The sequence below is a fragment of the Portunus trituberculatus genome, chromosome 41 (genome assembly GCF_017591435.1).
Source record: "Portunus trituberculatus isolate SZX2019 chromosome 41, ASM1759143v1, whole genome shotgun sequence".
Lineage (NCBI taxonomy): Eukaryota > Metazoa > Arthropoda > Malacostraca > Decapoda > Portunidae > Portunus > Portunus trituberculatus.
In genome coordinates, this window is record NC_059295.1 from 4,082,388 (window position 1) to 4,104,395 (window position 22,008).

Genomic DNA, 22,008 nt, shown 5'->3' on the forward strand with positions numbered 1-22,008 from the left:
TGTCACCACCTGGTACACGTCTCCAATAACTGTTTTCAGTAGCCGAAAGACAAGTGAGGTGAGATTGTTTTATGTGTGAGTGGAGTAGGGGCAGCCCACGCCACGCGTGACGCCACGAGTCAATTTTGATTAGGCTGTGTAGTGATTTTTATGTTGTAATTTTTTTTGTGTTCTTATTTTTTTTCTCCGGTGGGCTGGACTGTAAACGAACAAACGCGATTGTAGGGGAGAGAAGTTCATTTGATATCATTCAGTTGTTGTAAAGTGTGTGAAATCGTTCAGTGGTAATTCTTTTCTAAATTCAAACCCAGTACCTTGACCACAGCTTTGCGACCATTTGTCAAAATAAATTTAAAAGTCATCCATAATCTTTCCTTTATTCATAGCAAGTATTCATTGTAAGTAAATTTAGGCGTTTGCAGTAGCACCTTGCCAAAAGCGAACGGTCCTAAAAGCGTTCGCCTTTGGTGCCCCAAAGGCGAACGCTTTTCAAGATATGTTCGCTTGTGTTAGCTCTCAGAGTCACGTGATAGCGAACACTTACGGTGATTGGCTGTGAGACGAGTTACCAACTCTGTAAGTTTTAAATCAAATAAATATACTATTATGAGGAGCATGAAGATATGATAAGTATTATCATGTAAAGGAAATACATTTAGTAACGGTTTACTGATATTGAAATTCATAAGAATTCTCCTTGCAGTTTTAATTAAATGAAAACAGAGTCTTGCACTCTCGAGACATCTGGGACTACGCACTCTGGATGGACCACGGTTCACGTCTTGTTCACGCTACTCATTTCAAAGCTTGTGACTCCGACTTGGATTTTCAGTTATGTGAGAATCTCATATGTTACGCATTATCTAAGCACATTAATTGTAGAATATAAATATAATGGGATATTTGCACTGTTACTTGATAATGACATAAGGTTATAGCAATATTGCGGAAGATTTGGGTATATTTTTTAATGGTGGTGCTCTGAAAACTTTGGGCGAACGAACACACATCATGGCCTCTGACAGTGCAATAATTTGAGGGGATCCACAACAAAAATGTCTATGCCAATGTAACTATTGAATGACAAGCAGTCACTAGTGGTGTAGCGGTTTATTTGGCATATTGTGTATCAATGGATACTGGGTATATTACCTGTAATACCTTATAAAGTAGGAAAATGTGACAGGGGAAATGATACCTGTGATCTTAAGGGCTCTATTCACCTCTATTATTTGGTCTCAACACCGCCATAGGCGCTCACGTATTATAAAACAATTTAGTTAATCTTTTTAAAGGTCCGTTTCACGTACAAACACGAAACTCATATGTAGAAGGCTTGGTGACCTTGCGTAAACATAAAAAAAATAATTGAGCCGCAAGCGTCTAGTTTGGCCGTCAGTTTCTAAGTCCAGCGAGCTCAGCACCAGTAAACCAGTAAACACTGAAATGATTTTCAATTGTTTATAACAGATTTGTGGGTAGCGGCATATAAGGATTTCATGGTGTATCTATAGAGCTAATACCTCCAATCACGCGCTGCCATTCGAGAGGCATAAGGTTATCATTTTTTAGGTTCCTTGTTAGCACTAGGTTAACACCCTAACGGGGGTGTTCACTGGGGGCTGCGCCTCCCCTCCGTATAGGATAGCTTAGGTTAGGTTATGATAGGTTAATGCCTTAGCGTGGTTGGGGGAGGATCGAGGGGAGACGCAGCCCCCACAATTAGGTTAGGTTAGCTTAAATTTGGTTAATGCCCTAGCGGAGGGGTCCACGGGGGCCTAAGTTACATTAGGTTAGTTTTATGCCCTAGCAGGCGGAGTCCAGTTAGGTTATATTAGAAATTAGGTTATGTTAGGTTAGATTAGGTTATACTTGGTTAGATTAGGTTGGAAAAACTTGAAATATTATTGAAAATTTCCGTAATTTTTTTTTAATGCTCATATTGCGTTTTTTTTTTTTTTTTTTTTTTTTCCACCAAAATTCCCCACAGGCCCCCAAGCTTGTTTGGAGGGGAAGGGAGGGACAGACTTGTTATAAAGAATTACCAAAAGTTTTTTTTACACTTAACAGATTTACCTGTGACGTCTGTGACAAGATGTTTTTGAACAAGGTAGACGCAGATCTGTGCTACAAAAATCATTTGGACATGTGCATCCAGCCTCTGTCGCATGTACCAGGGCCGTCAGAAAATATTCCCTGCAGAAATTAAATGTGTAATGTTTTATTTGAGCCTTGCCTTCAATTATCCCATTCCCATAATAATATCTTAATATTACGGTGGAATGAGGCTTTAGGTCTCAGCTGAAGAGTACAATCGTTTTTCCGTCGGGCGACGACGGACATTCGTCTGGCAGTGTTACTATCGTTTTCAGTAGAATCGTTCGCTTCAAAAGCGAACACTTATGGACCGTTCGCCTTTTGCAAAGTGCTACTGAAAACGCCTTTTATTTATCTTTTTTTTTTTTTCCAATATTACAATCTTCTCTTCCGAGCGAGGGCACAGTGTATGAATGTGAATGCAAAGAACTACAGGTGGTCTGAGTCCCACAACAAAGTGTGCTAGATGTGTGACATGGGGAAGGACGAAACAGTGGAGCATGCCGTGCTGGAATGTGAGAAGAATGAGTGAGACAGGCATTAGATGATGCAAGCGATTTTGAGTGAATTAGGGAATAATAGGGATGAAAGAGTGGAGAAGACAGGAAGGGAATGGATGGTGTTGCTGCTGGGACTGTGTAGAGAGACGAGTGAAAGGATGATGGAGGCTGTGAAGGAGATTCTGGAGAGAATGTGGCGAGCGAGGTGTAGGGATCATTAACGAAGAAAAATGCTACTTTTTCTTTTTTTTCTGTTTTGTCTTTTTTGTCCTCTACAGGAGCAGCCGATCCAAAGATCTGGCTCTGGAGCGATCCCGAGCCACCTGTAGCATCAAGATCAATATCAAGATGTAACATCAAGATCAAGATCATGGCGGCTTTAGTGTTGTGCCGAACAACGCTCCGGGTTAATGTCTCGGCTTTATTTTTCTCAAGGAATTGTTCCTCGACAACTTACAATGAAAGCACAAGAAGTGAGTTGGCGCATGTTAGTAACAAGCCTGAACCTGGTGGATTTGCTAAGGCCTTCGCAAAGTACACTCAGGTGCCCATAGAGAAAAATGCGCAGCCAACCAAACCCCAAACCTTCCATTCCTTACTAAGGAATAGTAAGCTGATGCAGGTGAGTCTTTGCCTCCCACACTTTTGATTTATTGCATTTATATATGAAAGTGGGCACTGTCCCAATAAAGTCGTTCCTCCAGCTCTCCTCGTTTACCGGCTCCCCAGCTCTCATTCGGGTGACGACGTGGGAATGAAAATATGTAACTAAAACTAGCCTAACCTTCATTTTGGTTCTTTTCTAGAATCACTGCTCCACGCCGATCTCTATAATATGTATAGCACAGTGCAGTATATGTAACGTGTTTACCGTCAGTGAGAGTTTTGGTGAGTGCTCGGCCTTAGTGTGTCGTACACAAGCCTTCAAATGTGCGGTGTTCGGCGAGTTTTCTCGAAGTCCAGCAAGCTGCGGCGAGCCACTGAGCTCCATCACACTCGGAAATGAGCAGTACACTGACTTGCATTTATTTCTAGCTGGGGTTTGTGGGTAACTGCTGAATAGGATTCTTATTGTGTCTATAGTTCTTTTGTCCAATGACATGCCACCACCTCTTAACACCACGACCTGCGCCAATGGGAATTTGCCATATGTATTGGTAGGGTTGGCACAGCTGGGCAGACAGGTGCACAGAGACATCTGTGTGCGCAGTTCAGCCATGTCCACCAGTGACATTAGTTGTAAAGGTTGCGAATTTGCTTACTGGGAAATCATCGCACCTGCGATGCAAGTCAGTGTACAATCGAGAAGAGGACCAGCCAGGACCTTCATCCTTTTGTTAAGGTATTTTGAGGAGGGGTATTGGTAGAGGTAGGGCATATTGTGTGAAGCTATAAGAGAACTGGTTAGTGTTAGATCACATTAGGTTAGGTTTATGTTAGGGTTAGGTTGATGTAGGGGGGGTCTGGGGGGCTGCGCCCCCCGGCTAGGTTAGGTTATGTTGGGTTAGTTTTATGTTAGGGTTAGGTTAGTGTTGTAAGGGGATTCCAGAGGGCACAGCTCCCCGGGTTAGGTTAGGTTTTTGTCCTTAGATTTTTTTGGATCGCCATATCTCGCCTCTTTTGGCTCCCCCCCAAAACCCTCGATTCCCCACAGTCCCCCAAGCTTGTTGGGGGGGAGGAGAGGGAAGGGTAGAGGAAAAGGGGGGAACAGTGGTTCTGTAGTTTTACCATTTCCCTACAAGGAAAGGTAAATTTTACCAATAGCACCTCCTTATATATTCTTATGTCATCCCTCCCCAGTCCCAGCAAACTTGGGGGCCTGTGGGGAATCGGGGATTTTAGGGGTGGAGACATATTTGAGTGATAAATGGACTTTGAAAAAATCTAAGGAAATTTTCCCAGATGTTGGAAAATATCCCTAAATATAGGGAACTTTTACATAAACCTAAGCCCCCCCTTAGATTCAGATTCAGATTCAGATTTATTGACCACAGAATAATAAAAAAATACAATTAAATATAGTCACACTAGTCATATGGTCCAACCTAATACATGTACAATAGGTTATACCCAGAACAATTATCATTCATTACAATCTAAGTATACAGGGACAGTATACTATGAATAACACCACACACTAACTCGTAATCATGCCTTTCAACAAGTAACTCCTCCATGGTGGTGATACCAAATTGTTGCCTCAGCCCAGCCGATTTAGGACACTGTTCGAGTATGGCCTTTCGGACTGGATTTCACCACACTCACACAGGCGCTCTTCCATAGGCAAACGGCCCCTCCCACACCTATTCCACCGCCCCTCTTCCACAGCAAGTGAGTGGCCTCTCACTCGTATTCTGGTCCAGGATATACGGTGCGCCTCATTTATACTCAATTCTTTTATATAGATTTCATGGGGTTTTAAGTTTGGGTTCAACATACAATAAAGTTGAAATCTTGATGAATCAGAATTCAAAACTTTTTCTCTCCTGTCGTCAAAAGCAATTTGTAAATCATCGATGTTATTGTTGAGTAAATCCCTTAAGAGACGGGCAGTGTGGTAATTATAACTTAAGACAGTGTGTATGGTGTGGGCTAATGGATCGTCGTCAAGGTGGCGTCCCCCCTGGAACCCCCTACAACACTAACCTAACCCTAACATAAACCTAACCTAACCTAACGTATCCTAGCCAGGGGTGGCTGCGCCCCTCCGCATCCCCCCCTTGAACATTAACTTAACCCAAACATAAACCTAACCTACCGTATCCTTGCTTTGGGGCAGCTTCCCTACCCCCCCACACCGGTTCTCTTATAGCTTCACACAATATGCCTTACCTCTACCAATACCCCTCCTCACAATACCTGCACAAAAGGATGAAGGTCCGGGCTGGTCCTCTTCTCGATTGTACACTGACTTGCATCGCAGGAGCGATGATTTCCCAGTAATCAAATTCGCAACCTTTACAACTAATGTCAATGGTGGCCATGGCTGAACTGCACACACAGATGTCTTTGTGCACCTGTCTGCCCAGCTGTGCCCCACCTACAAATACATATAGCAAATTCCCATTGGCGCAGGTCGTGGTGTTAAGAGGTGGTGGCACGTCATTGGACAAAAGAACTATAGACACAATAAGAATCCTATTCAGCAGTTACCCACAAACCCCAGCTAGAAACAAATGCAAGTCAGTGTACTGCTCATTTCCGAGTGTGATGGAGCTCCGTGGCTCGCCACAACTTGCTGGACTTAGAGGAAACTCGCCGAACACCACACATTTGAAGGCTTGTGTACGATACACTAAGGCCATCCCCCAAATAAAACCACAAGAAACGTATTGTGCATTAAGTACTTTATCACTAAATGTGAGTATTCTGCTGCTTCGTTAGGAGGTCCTATTGGTAAGATTATCCCAAGGAAATTTCCTAAATGTGGCAAGCAACCAAAAACCTATTATAATCAGAGGGCTGTGCCCCCCTTGAACCCCCACCATTAGTATATCTGGACACAACTGAAAAGCTAACATAACCTAACCTTACCTATCCTATCCTATCCTAACCTAACCTAACCTAACCTAACCTTACTTACCCTTACCTATCCTAACCTAACCTATTCAAACATAACATAACTCCCCAAAAAAGTATTAAAATCTAGGTATATTCCCTACAAGTGAAATAAATTTGCCTAAGTATACAAAGAAATTGAGTTGCCAGTTATGTAATACGTGCCTCATACACTCATATAGATAAAATGTAGGGTAGCTGCACATAAAATACCTTAAGAAGTGGAGGGTCCAGCCTCTGAATGAGTGTCCAAGTCTTCTAGTGTGTCTAATTCCTCAAGAGGAATAGGCGGCGCATGCTGTCCGGTACACCATGTTGCCATAAGTCGATCGCTACACTTGACTGTTCATAAAATTTCACAACAAACTCCCAGTATGTGTAAATGCACTCTCCACATGTATCTCACACGGTAGCCATGGTGTAAGTAACCCCCCCTATCAAAATCTAGGCAGTTTATCCCTCCCTAGACACATGTGCACATAAATGATTGGCAGAAGGAAATTATGACTTCCACGATTGGCAGCAGGCAACCGGACGTCATTAAACATCAGAACACGTGACTGAGAGTCACGCACCTAGAGCATCTGCGCAGCATTGATAACAAACACACAAACACATTCACTATCCTTTCAATGACTGTGGAAACAGGATCCCAGCTAAAAACTGAGATAAATCTTTGAAATTCCGTCCCAACCTTATTATTCGTTTGCGACAAAGTAATATGGGGTTAGAAATGCTCCTAGCAGTGTGATCTAGACTGTGAGACACTTCATACTTACGTGCAGTTTATTGGGGGAAACTACAATTAAACCGAAAACGGTCAGTCTCACTGATACAAAAAAATGCATGCATTACTGGAAAGTAGACATTTTTTGGTAAATTTTTACAAGCCCTTGCTCCCTGTTATTATCAATCCCCTCCCCCAAGAACAGCAAGCTTGGGGACCTAGAGGGGAGACAGGGTTTTTGGGCGGGGAAAGCTAAAATTAACCATGTACTGCAAATTTTAAAATCTAAGGGAAAAATGCCATTTTTAAGCCCCCCCAAAAGAAAAAAAAAAAAATATATATATATATATATATATATATATTATTTATTTATTTATGTATTTATTTATTTTTTTTTTTTAATACATGCCCATGATTTGCTACATTTGTGACAGTATCCACTACATTTAGCAAAAACCAGAGAGCCAACTTTATGACTTAGTCAGACGAGATGCACCCTCTGGATCCCCCATCGCAGTTACCAACCAAACCCTAATATAACCTAACCTAATCTAATTTTCAAACCCAAAATTATAAACTAGTGTGCCCTCTCGTTCCACCCCTCTCCCCTGGGTATTAACCTAACCTAATTTCAACATATATACAACATGTAGCGAAGCATTGGCAACACTGCTCACCATAGTTGCTCCTTTTTAACAGGCTAACATGGTGCTACTGCTCTGTGCCTCTTCAAGGAAATCACAAAAATGTCTGGTATCTGGTATTATTCACAATTTTGGGAAGCAAAATCAACCATACACAAGTCAAATGTCTCTTACGTTTTCACTGTCTTGGTGTTAGAACTAAAACAAAGTTTGATATCAGAGTCAGAGCAGTGCATATCTATTGTGAAGGCAGCTTAGTAAATGGCAGGAACTGATGTGCTTCACTTTCTCTCAAGAGAAACAAATGCAATACTATAAGTAACTCCCAGCATGGTGGGGTCTCATTGGACGTCCTTTAGTTGAAACTCTGTGATTGGTTTTGCCATGATATGTCATTTAAGTAATTTCTAGCACGGTGTGGTCTAATTGGATACCTGTGATATATGATTTATAGACACCGCAACTCCCACAGGACCCACAATGCCTTTACTAATGTAAACAGCCAGAAGAAGAATGGGAGGGAGACTGGGGAAAACTGCTTGCTGGACTCTGTTTCTGATATGAATTGATTTATTCCAAAGCATCACTACAAGCCAATAAAAGCCTTGCACCAGAAAAAAATCTTCAATTAGAATTAGAAATCAACAAAATGAAAAAAATCTCTGGAAATACTCTAACAGGAGTGGTGAGTGTTGCTTTGTTATTGTCTAGCAGTGTTGCCAACAATTTGCTACCCCTGGATTTAGGTTTGTTGCAAAAGATGTCCTACCGGCATTACATCTGGATCCTCCCCAAGAGTTATTAATTACACCAACATTATAATCATGATTTAATGTTTGTCACTTTTTTTTATTTATTTATTTTTTTTTATTATTATTTAGGAGGGGCAACTGGTCAAGGGCAACACAAAGTAGAAAAAAAAAAAAGGCCCACTAGATTGCCAGTTTCCTGAAAGATCAAGTGAGTTATCCAAAATTCAGGGACTAATGTCTTGAAACCTCCCTCTTAAAAAGTCAAGTTGTAGGAATATGATAATACAGAAGCAGGCAGGGAGTTCCAGACTTTACCAGAGAAAGGTATGAATCATTGAGAATACTGGTTAACTCTTGCATGAGAGACTTGGACAAAATAGGGATGAGAGGAAGAAGAAAGACTTGTGCAGTGAGGCCGAAGGAGGAGGGGAGGCATGCAGTTAGCAAGATCAGTAGAGCAGTTTGCATGAAAATAGCAATAAAAGATAGAAAGAGATGCAACATTTTGGCAGTGAGAAAGGGGCTGAAGACGGTCAGTCAGAGGAGGGGAGTTGATAAGACGAAAAGCTTTTGATTTCACCCTATGTAGTAACTAAAACAGTATTGTTAGTGGAAGCCCCACCTCCCCCCGCCCCAAGCATGCAAAGAGTACTCCATATAAGGACAGATAAGGCCCTTCTACAGAGTTAGCAGTTAGAGGGGCAAGAAAAACTGGCAGAAATGCCTCAGAACACCTAACTTCTTAAATGCTGTTTTAGCAAGAGATGAGATGTGAAGTTTACAGTTAAGATTATGAATAAAGGACAGGCTGAAGATGTTCAGTGTGGCAAAGGGAGACAGTTGAGTGTCATTGAAGAAGAGGGGATAATTGTCTGAAAGGTTGTGTTGAGTTGATAGATGGAGGAATTGAGTTTTTGAGGCATTAAATACTACTAAGTTTTTTCTGCCCTAATCAGAAATGTTAGAAAGATCAGAAGTCAGGCATTCTGTGGCGACACTGGGATATGATATCTTCTTGAAGGGTTGGTCGTCTCTGAAAGGACATGGAAAGATGTAGGGTGGTATCATCAGCGTAGGAGTGGATAGGGCTAGAAGTTTGGTTAAGAAGATCATTAATGAATAATAGAAAGAGAATGGGTGACAGAACAGAACTCTGAGGAACACCTCTGTTAATAGATTTAGGAGAAGAACAATGGCTGCAATAGAATGGTTGGAAAGGGAACTTGAGATTAAGTTGCAGAGAGAAGAATAGAAACTGTAGGAGGGCAGTTTTGAAATCAGCTTTGTGTCAGACTCTATAAAAAGGTTTTGATATGTCTAATGTGACAGCAAAAGTTTCACCAAAATCTCTAAAATAGGATGACCAAGGAATGCCAGAAGATCATCAGCAGAGCAACCTTGACAAAAGCCATACTGGGGATCAGATAGAAGGTTGTGAAGTGACAGATGTTTAAGAATCTTCCTCTTGAAGATAGATTAAAAAACTTTAGACAAGCAAGAGATTAAAGCTATAGGATGGTAGTTTAAGGGATTGGAAGTCACCCTATTTAGGAACAAGCTGAATGTAGCCACACTTCCAGCACTAAGGAAAGGTAGAAGTCGATAGGTATAGTTGAAGAGTTTTGGCTAGGCAAGCACAAAAGCTCAGTTTTTGAGAACAATAGGAGGGATCCCATCAGGTCCATAAGCCTTCCGAGGGTTTAGGCCAGCGAGGGCATGGAAAACATTACAAAGAGTTTTAATTGAACCCATGTAATAGTCAGAGGGAGAAGGAGAAGGAGGAACGTATACAAGATATACAAGGGGGATTAAAAAAATACACGGAATTTTATCATTCTTTATTGATTTTACAATACAACTAATCTATTTTTCAACATAGCCTCCGTCAAGGTCGATACACTTCTCCAGGCGGTGTTTCCATCCTTTTAGACCATTTTGGAAGAAATCTGCAGACCTCTTTGTGAGCCATGCTTTTGCTGTGGTTTTAGCCTCAACAGTGCTATTAAAATGGATGCCTTTCAACTGTTCTTTGAGTTTTGGGAATAAAAAAAGTCAGACAGAGCTAGGTCTGGGCTATAAGGTGGATGTGGCAGTAATTCCCATCAAAATTCTCTCAAAACATCCTTTACAACACGTGAAGAATGCGCTGGTGTGTTGTCATGGTGGAAGAGGATTCCGCGATGGAATTTTCCTGGACGCTTTTTAGCCAATTCTGCTCTCAGTTTCCTTAAAACTTCTACATAATAGGCTCCTGTGACCATTTTTTGACCTAAAAAGTCTACAAGCACAACTCCTTTAGAATCCCCCAAAACAGTTGTCATTACCTTGTTGACAGACCTCTCAGATTTGAATTTAATTGGGCTAGATGATCCACGTGGGAGCCATTGTTTGGACTGTTGATTTGTTTCAGGATCATACTGGTATACCCATGTTTCATCACCTGTGATGATTCGACTGAAAAAATTGTCTTCATCAGCTTCAATTTTGGTCAAAATTGCCGTTGACAATGCACTTCTGAAATTTAGCTGATCTGGGCGCAACACTTTTGGGACCCAACGAGCGAAAAGCTTACTGAGGCCTAAATCTTCGTGCAGAATCGAATGAGCTGAACCAACTGATATGCTCACATTCTCAGCTATCTGATGAACTGTCAGTCTTCCTTCTTCTTCGACTAGGCTCCTAACAGCATCAATATTTTCACTACTTTTCGAGGTTGTTGGTCTGCCATGACCCTTATCATCTTCAACAGCTTCTCTACCATCTCAAAATCTTTCAATCCATTTGTAAATGCAAGTTTTCTTTGGAGCATCATCCCCATAAATGTTCCGCAAAGCTTGAATGGTCTCCGTTCCTTTCCAACCAAGCTTTACCAAAAATTTTATGTTGGTTCTTATCTCAAAATCCTTACATTCCATGGGTCAAAAACCAACCTTTTTCAACTAGCTCCTGACTGCTTCGTTTCCAAGCGAATAATGACTGGTAGCAACCAGAAGATAGCCAAGAGCATGCCCTTTCTGGCAGACATATTCCAACATGTTTTATCCAGTTGGCACGCGGGACATGGAAGTATTCCGCATATTTTTTTAACACCCTTCGTATACTTCTAGTGGTTATACATAAAATTTCAAAATTCATTCAGGCAGTCAAAAAAATATATCTGGAACTAAATACCACAGAAAACCTAACAGTTGAACTTTATGATGAATTATTAGACCAGGGTGGCACTCTTTATGCTGATAACTATTATTGTTTAGTGACACTAGCAGATTACCTACTGAATTAGAAGACTTACCTCTGTGGAACCCTAAAAGATTCAAGAAAATACCATCCCAAGGAAGTTGTTGAAAGTAAAGTAAGAAATAATGAAATGAAAGGACAGGAGAACAGCAAGGGGGTGAAAGTTTTCATATGGAGGGATAAAAGAAATATACAGGCAACCCCCATTTAACGAAGGGGTTACATTCCTAAAAAACACTTCGTTAAGCGAAACTTCGTTAAGCAAACCGATTATAACAAGTTTAACCCCTGATTTGAACTTCCATTGAGAGTAAGTAAAGCGAGAGTGCATCATAGTACAGTAAAAGGTTAAATGAAAGTAAAAATTATGAAGTTAAACATTTAGGTAGTTTAATTTAAGTCATTATAATGTACACTAATGTATATATGTACGTAACTTTATAATGTTGATGATCTTAACTTTATGAAGGGAGGGAGAGTGAAACAGGAAAGACACTAACCGGCAACCTGTGGAATGTAAACAAAGTGCGCATCATGGTACCGCATACAAAACTTATGTATCACATTTCCACAAGGCTTTCCATTTTATCCATTCTAGAGTCACGAGTTCAGGTGGTTCTTTTAGCTTTCAAGGAAGATACGGTCTCAACAGCCTTCTTAATAGAGTCTGCTGACTTGAAAACAGTAGACAGTAGATGGAGTCAAGATGGTGGCAAGCAATGTTATTAGTTTTCTGGCCTCTCTCATGTCTGTGAATAATACCCAGCTTCACTTCGAGAGTAAAACACTTCCTGGTCTTCTAAGGAACGTTAGGCCACATTGCAGGGCGTTTTGGTGGTAAGTTGAACTAGGGAAGATGAGCTGCTGGTGACTCTGTTATGTTTTGACTGGGGGAGTGAGTGGTGCGCGTGATCTTGATCTTGATGCTACAGGTGACGCAGAATATCTTCTGAGTCAGGCCTTTGTATCGGCAGCGCCTGTGTTGTTCACGAGAGGCTTGATCTTGATCTTTATTCTACAGGTGTCTCAGGATTTCTCCTGAGGCAGGCCTTAGTACCAGCAGCTCCTGATGTATTCAAAAGCCTATCAGCTTGCATGATACGGTGGGGCTTTCAAATTTGGAAAAAAATTACCTGGATAAAACTTCGTTAAAGCGAGTTTGGTGTTCGTTAAACGAGCAGATGGTAGTAAAATGAAACCTTCGTTGTAGCGAAATTTCGTTGTGTGAACCTTCGTTAAACGGGGGTTGCCTGTACTTACTATCTCAACTCTGCCTGAACACAGCAATGTTTTAGTTCTAGTGGCAAGATGTTTTTAAACCAGAAAGTGGTATGGCATACAACAAGGCAAAGAAAGGTGTAGATGTCTCTGACCAGTATACATCCTACTACAGTCCTCTGAGAAAAAGCAGAAAATGGTACAGGAAGTTGGCCTGTAGTAAATGCTTGGGTTCTTCATTGTCAGTACTTCCCAAGGGATAAGATGAGTCAGCTGCAATTTTGAGAGGCTTTAGTTTGTTCCCTCATTGGAGATGAACCTGAGAACAGTAGGCCTGGGAAAAATCCTGGAGTTATATTAGGAAAAAGAAGTCTTCATGTACTGACTTAGAAAGATGGACCTAAGAGAGAGACAAGAAAAGGTGTCGTGGCTGCTGTGAAAAATCACTCTCTCTGAGGGATCCAAGGTAACAAGAAACAAAGCCAGAAGAGTAAACACATTCAGAGTGTGAAGATCAGCCTCACCTATGTATTACATGTTTTGCTGAAAAACAGTGCACAAATTTCATGTAAACAGTACCTTCTTTTTATAATAAGGAGAGCAATGTTATATAGTATGCAACTGTATTCAATATTATTGTTTTTGTGAAGCTGCATTATTTTGGTAATTATTGAAAGGATTCCAGTGTAATATGCATCATATGTATTTTCAAGAAATTTCAGTTTTAGTTCTTAAAAAAAAAGTTAATTTTAGTATAGGACTCAAAGATTCCATATTATATGAGAATGTGGTATTGTTTCAAATTCACATAAGTTTAATTATATTGCACTTTCTCATGTATATTTTATATCAGTATCAGTATCAGCTTTCAATTTCTTAATTCCAATTCTGTATGGCATATTGTATTTTCTTTTTTTGCTATTTCTTACTTTTACTTTGAAAAATAAACTTAATACTAAGTCCTGGAGTCTCAACATGTTGCATCCAAAATAAATTCAATTACATTTTATTGTGTTTACTCTTCCACTTATTCATATCCCTTGCTAATGTATGAAAGCATATACCAACTCCCAGTAAGGGAATATGGTGGTTAGTGCATTCTACCTCCCATAGCTCAGTTCCCTTCTGTTTCTGCTGTTTGCCTCCCTTGCTGTTTTTTTTTTTTTTTTTTTTTTTTTTTTTTTTGGATGAGGGGGGGCAATTATGGTTCTTTTTCCCTCAGGGATACCATTGTCCCTACTTAAAGCTGACCAGACTTGTTGGAGTGGGAGTTTTTTTTTTTTTTTTTTTTTTTGGGTGGGAGGTAGGCAATCATGGTTCTTTTTCCCTCAGGGATACCATTGTCCCTGCCCAAGGCTGACCAGGCTTGTTGGGGTGGGAGCTTGCAACCCCTCCCTATTAAAAGAAGTCCACAGCTATCACCAGACTTGGAGGTAGAGGTCAGGGTTGATGCTCTAGGTGTGGGTGAGCCTCTTGCCACAACCCCGATCTGGTTTTGCTGTGTGTCTAAACATGCAGACCCTTCGGGTGCCAAGGCATCAGAGGGGCATGCCCACCCATAGGATGGATGCAGGGGAAAGCCTGTGAGATCCCTGTATCCTGAAGGGGACGGGAGGATCCCCTTGCCCTATTTTTAACTTTGGGGATGCCGGTGGGGTTGCAGATGTGGTGCTTACCTGTTGGACTATTCCTGGGGTAAACCTTTGGAGCATTGTACGTGTGGGCTCCTGGAATGTCTTGAGCCTCTCAGAGGATCACCAACTTCCTCATCTAATGGATGAGCTCAGTAGGCTGAGGGTGGATATGGTGGGAATCTCTGAGACAAGGAGGTCTGGCACTGGCAAGACCAGTAGCAAGGGTTTTACTTACTATAGGTCTGGCATGAGCAATGGTCACCATGTCAAGGGGGTAGCCATAGGCATCTCCAGCAGACTGCAGTGGTCTGTTGAAGAGGTTACTGTGGTTGATTAGCATATAATGCAACTAAGGCTGAAACATTGTCTAGGCTTCATGTCTTTTGTTGCAGTATTCGCTCCTACCAAGGTGTGTAAAACTGAAGAGAAGGAGATGTTCTACGCCAAACTCGACTCTGTACTGGACCAGTGTCCCTGTCATGATGCACTTATTGTCCTGGGCGACTTTAATGCTGTCACTGGCACTGAGAGAGCTGGCTACGAGCTATATGTTGGTCCCCATGGCTCTAGTACCAGGAATGACAACAGCTCTTTCCTTCTGAATCTTGCAAGATCCAGAAGGTTGAGAATTGCAGGTTCCTGGTATCAGAGACCAGCACTGCTCTGCTGGACTTGATATAGCAATGCCGGAGGTGTAGTGAAGGAGATTGACCACATCCTTGTTAGTATTCATTGGAAAATCCTCCAGAACTACAGGGTTTTTCAGAGTGCCAAGTTCTTTGTGACTGATCACAGGCTTGTTGTTACTACACTCTACACTCAAGCTTCATGTCGTCCAGAAAGCCTCCAAGATGTGACCACACTGTGTTTCATCTTGAGAAACTGAAGGACTTGACATGTGCCCAGGAGTATGCAGTGACAGTCTCCAGTTGATTTGAAGTGCTCAACACCATCGAGGAACTGGTAAAGCTATGGGATACCTTCAAATGTGAGACTCTTGAGGCTGCCAAGAAATGCATTGGGGAGTGTCAAGGAGTGGCTGCATCTTGGTAGAGATGCTGGACAGTATTGAGGAGAGTCACGCTGCCAGACTTGCTGGGAACCGTGACCAGTACAGGGCTCTGTCACTGAGGACTACAGCTCTCCTGAGGAGAGACAAGGAGAGGTTATGTCAGGGATCTCGCTGAGGATGTAGAGTGTCATTTAAATGCTAATGACCTCTGACCTGCCTATTGAGTCATGAAGAAACTCTATGCCAAGTCTACATCTCAGGCGAGCACTATCTGAACAGCAGATGGCTACCTCGTATTGGATGCCGATGGGCAGATGACTGGTTGGGCCGAGTACTTTGAGCAGCTGTTCATGGTGGATCCTCCAAGCGGACAGCTCCAAACTGCAGGTTTACAGGTGTTGGATGCTGATTCACTCATTGATGAAACTGCACCCTCCATTGATGATGTCAAAGAGGCTGTGGCAAAGTTGACGGATGGAAAGGCAGCTGGCATCTGTAACATCAGTGCGGAGCTGCTCAAAGCAGGGGGATGATGCTATGATCTGTGGGTTGCATGCTATCTTGACTGCTGTATTGCTGTATTGCTGTTGATGCTTATTAGCTGAAACACCAGAGATCTGAACATTCTAGGTTCATGGCTGGTAAGTCAATAACTGACTGGATCCTATCGCTTTGTGTACTGGTGGAGCACCAGTGTGAGTTTCAACAAGGAATGTTTGCAATATGTGACGATCTCAATAAGGCATTTGATTCAGTGCATCGAGAAACACTTTGGGATCTTCTGTATCTCTGTGGGATTCCTGCAAGGATTATTGGTCTATTGACTGGCCTCTACTCTGGAACTGTGAGTGTTGTGACATGTGGAGGGGACGTGTCCAGTAAAAGTCATTGTGGAGCATCTGTTGGCAATAATGAGATTACAGATCTTGTTTTTGCCAATGATGCAGTAATGTTTGTTGAGTCACTGGAGGTTCTGGTAATGGCTCTAGAGGCACTGCATGAGGAGGCAAAGCCCTTGGGACTCCAGGTTTCCTGTCCCAAGACCAAGGTTCAGGTGTTTGGAGGCTTACTGAATGAAACAGTACAGTCTGTCCATGCATGTTGAGAGGACATTGAGATCTCGGAAGACTTCACATATCTTGGTAGTGTAGTGCATAACGGTGGTGGGTCGAGCCAGGAAGTTGTACGGTGGATTGGCCTGGCCCATGGCGTTATGGACTCTCTCAACATGAGTATTTGGCATTGTCGCTACCTGTGCAGATGGATGAAGATTCGGATCTTTAAGTCGCTGGTGGTCCCTGTTTTACTCTATTGTTGTTAGATACTAGATGCTTTTGCAGGATCATTGGGTACCACTGGTATGATTTTGTGCTAATTAAGTGATTGTTCTGTGAGACTGATTCGAGGCTGATTACCAGCATAGTCCGTCAACACCAACTGCGACTACATGGGCATGTGGCACGCTACCCAGAAGCTGATCCTGCATATTGGGTTGTCTCTAAAAGGGATAACCCAGCATGGAGGAGGCCAAAGGGACATCCATAGAACTCATGGCTGCAGCAAGTCAATGCCTCTTGCTTGGAATTAATTAGCATGGGAAGGGAACCTGCATGGAGACTCACAAGGTGTGACCGCCTGGAGTGGCGCCCTATGGTAGGCTAGGTGACGCTCCCCCCTGGTGTGTACACCCCATGATTGATTGATTGATTGAATAAGGGAATATAGTGTGAACCAAGATTATGGTAGCATGTTAATGATCTTAACCAAACGTATTGCCCTATCCACTCTTACGCTGATGATACCACCCTACACTTTTCCATGTCTTTTCAGAGACAACCAACCCATCAGGATGTTAGCAGGTCATGCAGGTTTGCCATGGAATGCCTGACTTCTGATCTTTCTATGATTTTTGATAGGAGCAGAGAAAACTTAGTATTGTTCAGTGCTTCAAAAAACTCAATTCCTCCATCTAATAACTCAACACAACCTAGACAACTATCCCTTTTTCTTCAATGGCACCCAACTCTTCTACATTGATTATCCTTGGCCTGTCATGTACCTATAATCTAAATTGGAAACTTCACATCTTATCTCTTGCTAAAACAACTGCTAACTCTGTACAATGGCCTCATCTGCCCATGTATGGACTACTCACACAGCTCTATTAAATAGTGTGAAATCAAGAGCTTTTTCACTGCCAGAATGTTGCATCTCTTGCTATCTTTTTCTGCTATTTTCATGCTACTGCTCTTCTGATCTTGTTAACTGTGGCCTCGCTGCACTAGGCTTTCATCTTCCTCTCGCCCCTATTCTGTCCAACTCTGACACAAGAGTTAACTAGTATTCTCAATCTTTCATACCTTTCTCTGGTAAATTCTGATACTCCTTACCTATATCTGTATTTCCAACTTCTTATGACGACTTATTGAAGAGGGAAGTTTCAAGACATTTGTCCTTGGACAACTGTTGACTCTAAGGAGACTGGTGACTAAGTGGGCCTTTTTTTTCTCAATTTTTTTGTTGCCCTTTGCCAGTCCTCCCCTCACATAAAAAAAAGGAGAAAGGTATGAATGATTGAGATTTAATTTGCATTAGGCAATTGGACAGTAGGGATGAGAGAAATGTGAAAGCCTCGTGCAACAAGGCTGCAGGAAGAGGGAAGGCATGCAGTTAGCAAGATCAGAAGAGTAGTTAGCTTGAAAATAGCAGTAGAAGATAGCAAGAGATACAACATTCCAGTGGTGAGAAAGAAGCTGAAAATAGTCAGTCAGAGAAAGGGAGAAAGCCTTTGATTCCACCCTATCTAATAAAACTGTCCTACCAATACATGTGAAGATTACTCCATAGCATTGGGGATAGGGTGTGAAAAACTGGCAGAGATGCCTCAGAATGCCTAACTTCATAGATGCTGTTTTAGTAAGAGATGAGATGTGAAATTTCCAGTTTAGATTATGAGTAAAGTACAGATCAAGGAAGAAGAGGGTGACAGTTGACTGTCATTGAAGAAGGGATAGTTCTTTGGAAGGTTGTGTCGAGTTGATAGATGGAGGAATTGTGTTTTGAAGCATTGAAATTTTCTCTGCCTCAATTAGAAATCTTACAAAGATCAGAAGTCAGGCATTCTATGGTGTCCTTGTGGGAACTGTTGTCTCTGTTAACTTCTTAAAGGGCTGGTCATCTCTGAAAAGATGTGGAAAAGTGTTAGATGGTATCATCAGCATAGGAGTGGATAGGGCAAGAAGTATGGTTAAGATCATTAAATGAATAACAGGAAAAGAGTGGGTGACAGTACAGAACCATGAGGAACATCTCTGTTAATAGGGTTATAAGAAGAATAGTGGCTGTCTACCATAACAGCAATAAAATGGATGCAGAGGAAACTTGAGATAAAGTTACAGAGAAGGAATATGTCTAATGCGGCAGCAAAAGTTTCAATGAAATTTCTAAAAGAGGATGACCAAGACTCAGTAAGGAAAGCCAGATCACCAGTAGAGCAGTCTATATGGAAACCATACTGGCAATCAAATAGAAGATTGTGAAGTGACATGTTTTAGTATCTTCTTATTGAAGATAGATTCAAAGACTTTAGATAAGCAAGAGATTAAAGCTATAGGACGGTAGTTTGAGGGATTAAAACAGTCAACCTTTCTAGGAACAGGCTGAATGCAGGCAAACTTCCAGCAAGAAGGAAAGGTCGAAATCGATAGACAGGTGGAAGAGTTTGGCCAGGCAAGGTGGAAGCACGGAGGCACAGTTTTCTAGAACAATAGATGGGACCCCATCAGGTCCATAAGCCTTTTCAGGGTTTAAGCCAGCTGGGGCATGGAAAGCATCATTTGAAAAACTTTAATTGGAGGCATGAAATAGTCAGAGTGAGCAGGAGAGGGAGGGACAATCCCAGAATCATCCAAGGTAGTGGTGCCATGAGGATGAAATGAAAGAGAGAAAGATGATGAAGTAAAGTTATTGGAAATGTATTTGGCTAGATGCCGGAAGTATCGAGGAGAGTTGGATTTTTAAAGTCTTTGACATATTCTATTAATGAAGGAGTGTTGGGCAAGTTGAAGAACAGACTTGGCATGATTCCTGGTAGAAATAGAAAGCACAAGAGATTCAGGTGATTGGAGGCTTAAGTACCTTTTGTGCGCAACTTCTCTGTCATGTATAGTGCGAGAGACCATGCTGTTAAACCAAGGTTTGGAATGTTGAGGTTGATACAAAGAAGAAGAAATGTATGGGAGAGTCAGTATGATTCTATCACTTTTTCTTTAAACATTTTAGAAATAAAACTAAGCAGCAATATAATTGTGTTGATGCCCAAATAATCCATCATCCTTTGTTTCTTAACTATAAATATATCACATCTGTTACTACTTTGAGTATTTAGCAGTAGCAGCTAAATCACAAGTTTCTAATCTTCCAAACCATCCCTACCCATGGTGATGGTTCAGTCATAGAGGTAGGATGGTTTGGTTACTTGCATTACTCAACACTTATTATCATTACGTAGTTTTGATTGGCTAATAAACATGCAATGATCACATTTATGACATTTTTATCTTCAACTGCAAAAGTATTTGGTTACATATGTTTTTGTGTTTTGCAGAAAAAAGAATTACTAATGAAATACCACGGTATTTCATTAGTAATTCACTATCACTCAGTGCCACGGAGTCGAGGTTATCCTCATGGCATGAGCGTATATGAATACTAAGATATGATATCCATTATAGCAATAGAGGAGTGGAAACATAAATATTGTGGTGAAAGCAACACGCAAGCTAAAAGGGTCACATGAAGAAGAAGCAGAAGCAGCTGAGTCGCCGCGAGTCTCTGCCTCGTCTGTGGCTGATTTCATCTCTGCTTTATTTTTTGGTATTCCATGTAAGATTTCACTTTATGCATTACAAAACAGTCCTTTCTTGGAGGCAAGGTTTGTAAAAAGCTAATAGAAATGTTGTTTTGTAAACATAAATGCATATATAAGACAGTAACACCACCTCAAGAGCAACCTCATTACCGTCCCTTCAAGTGTTCATGGATGCCATTTCGCGGCAGGAGGTTGCTCTGACGTTGTTAAAGAATCTTGGATCCAGCTCCCGCTCTTCTCGTGCCTCATTTGCAGTTTGCCAGCGCTGAGTACAGATGGAATCTCTTCAATCTGTCTATAATTCACCAAGATGGCCCCAAAATGTCCTTCATCTTCTTCATGTGGGGTTATTTTTGATAAGTGGATTTTTGATAAAGTGGTAAAGCTCAGAGGAAGATGGTGACTGACTGTGGTGTGAGTGGTGAAGGCAGTGACGCAGTGAGTGTTGTATTTACGTGTTCTTTGTTTTGTTGTTTTCTCTTATTATTTTTTGCTTTCTCTTATTATTTCTTGGTTTTCGCTTTACTTTAAATACACTTCTAGTATTTAAAATGGTAAATAATAAAAACATTAATTTAGCCAAATAAATAAAGTATTTTGTATGAATTTTGATATACGTTATGCCTCTTGGAATGCATCTATCGCGTAAATTGAGTTACCTGTATTTGTGCGCCAGAGGTTTACATGCCAGACAACCCTCCAGCGATGCACACAAAGGAAGGGAGGGCCTTGAGAGGGGAGAAGAGGTGGGAAGAGGGAGGAACAGGGTCGACCAGACCCTATGTGAATCACGTGGGGATGGGTCGGGAGGGACTGCTAGTATGTAGCGTGGGCCAGCAGCCAGCGTTACAATAGTCAGTCCCGACCTACAGAAAAAGCTCTTTCCAATGGTGCTAACGACATCTCGCTATCTCTTACTGCCAGTTTTTTACAGCTCTTGCTACATATAGGCTGATCGGCATTACATTTTCAAATTTCACCTGCCGATATGTATGCTGGTCACACGTTAGGGGTTAAGTCTCCAGAATTTTGGTTCTACCTTTTTTTTTGCATTCACAGAAAGCGACTATGATGAAATAACATATCCAATTTAACACAGCAATTATAATTCAGTTTGTTAAATCTGTCGCTTCCCCTTCCCTAAGTGTCCAAGTTATCCTCTATTTTTTTTAAAACAAAAGCAACACATACACAATATAGCGTCAACACCACGCTGCCTTCGCTTATGGCAATACCTTTGTAATGCATCACTGTTTCACCAGAGTGATATACCCTACTGGTTCTTTACATATTTGTAGAGTGATAGCTTACAATAAACAATGGAAATAATACACAGGAAGATAAGAAGAACACATTCTTACCTGCATCAAAAAGCACTGTGGTCATGGATTTGGGGTTCTGCGTGATCCGGGTAAACAAAGTCTAGCGCATCCAAGCTTTACAGAAAATTTGATGGACAGACCATCCCACTGTCTGAATTATCCTGGCTCTACCCTACATCTCCATGCCAGATACTATCACCTCTGTTATGTGTTCAGCACACAGAGATTGGTCTATGATATAGAAACAGTAATCATTCCATGGAAAATCAGCATAGTACCTCCTCAGGTCCCCTCCAGAGGCACCTCTGTTTTGGGGAATCCTGAGGGGGAATTGGAGAAATGGGACAAGAAACAGATATGAGATTGTGATTGAAGGAGTGTAATGAGGAAGATAGGGTAATAGCATAAGCAAAATAATAGGGATAAGGAATAGGTCA

At 41.5% G+C, this 22,008-nt stretch overlaps 1 protein-coding gene across 2 annotated transcripts in view; it reads left to right on the forward strand.

Moving 5' to 3' along the window:
* Nucleotides 1–2,944: 2,944 nt before the first annotated feature.
* The window catches only part of LOC123516914 (28S ribosomal protein S28, mitochondrial-like), an 84,505-nt gene continuing 65,441 nt past the window's right edge, over nt 2,945–22,008 (forward strand). Inside the window, exon 1 of one of the 2 annotated variants that reach the window (XM_045276682.1) lies at nt 2,945–3,219. In XM_045276682.1, the coding sequence (XP_045132617.1) occupies nt 2,968–3,219 (252 nt within the window). In that variant the 5' untranslated portion in view covers nt 2,945–2,967. Of the gene's footprint in view, nt 3,220–5,792; nt 5,958–22,008 lie in introns of those variants that run through there. The other variant, XM_045276683.1, reaches the window with a different exon arrangement.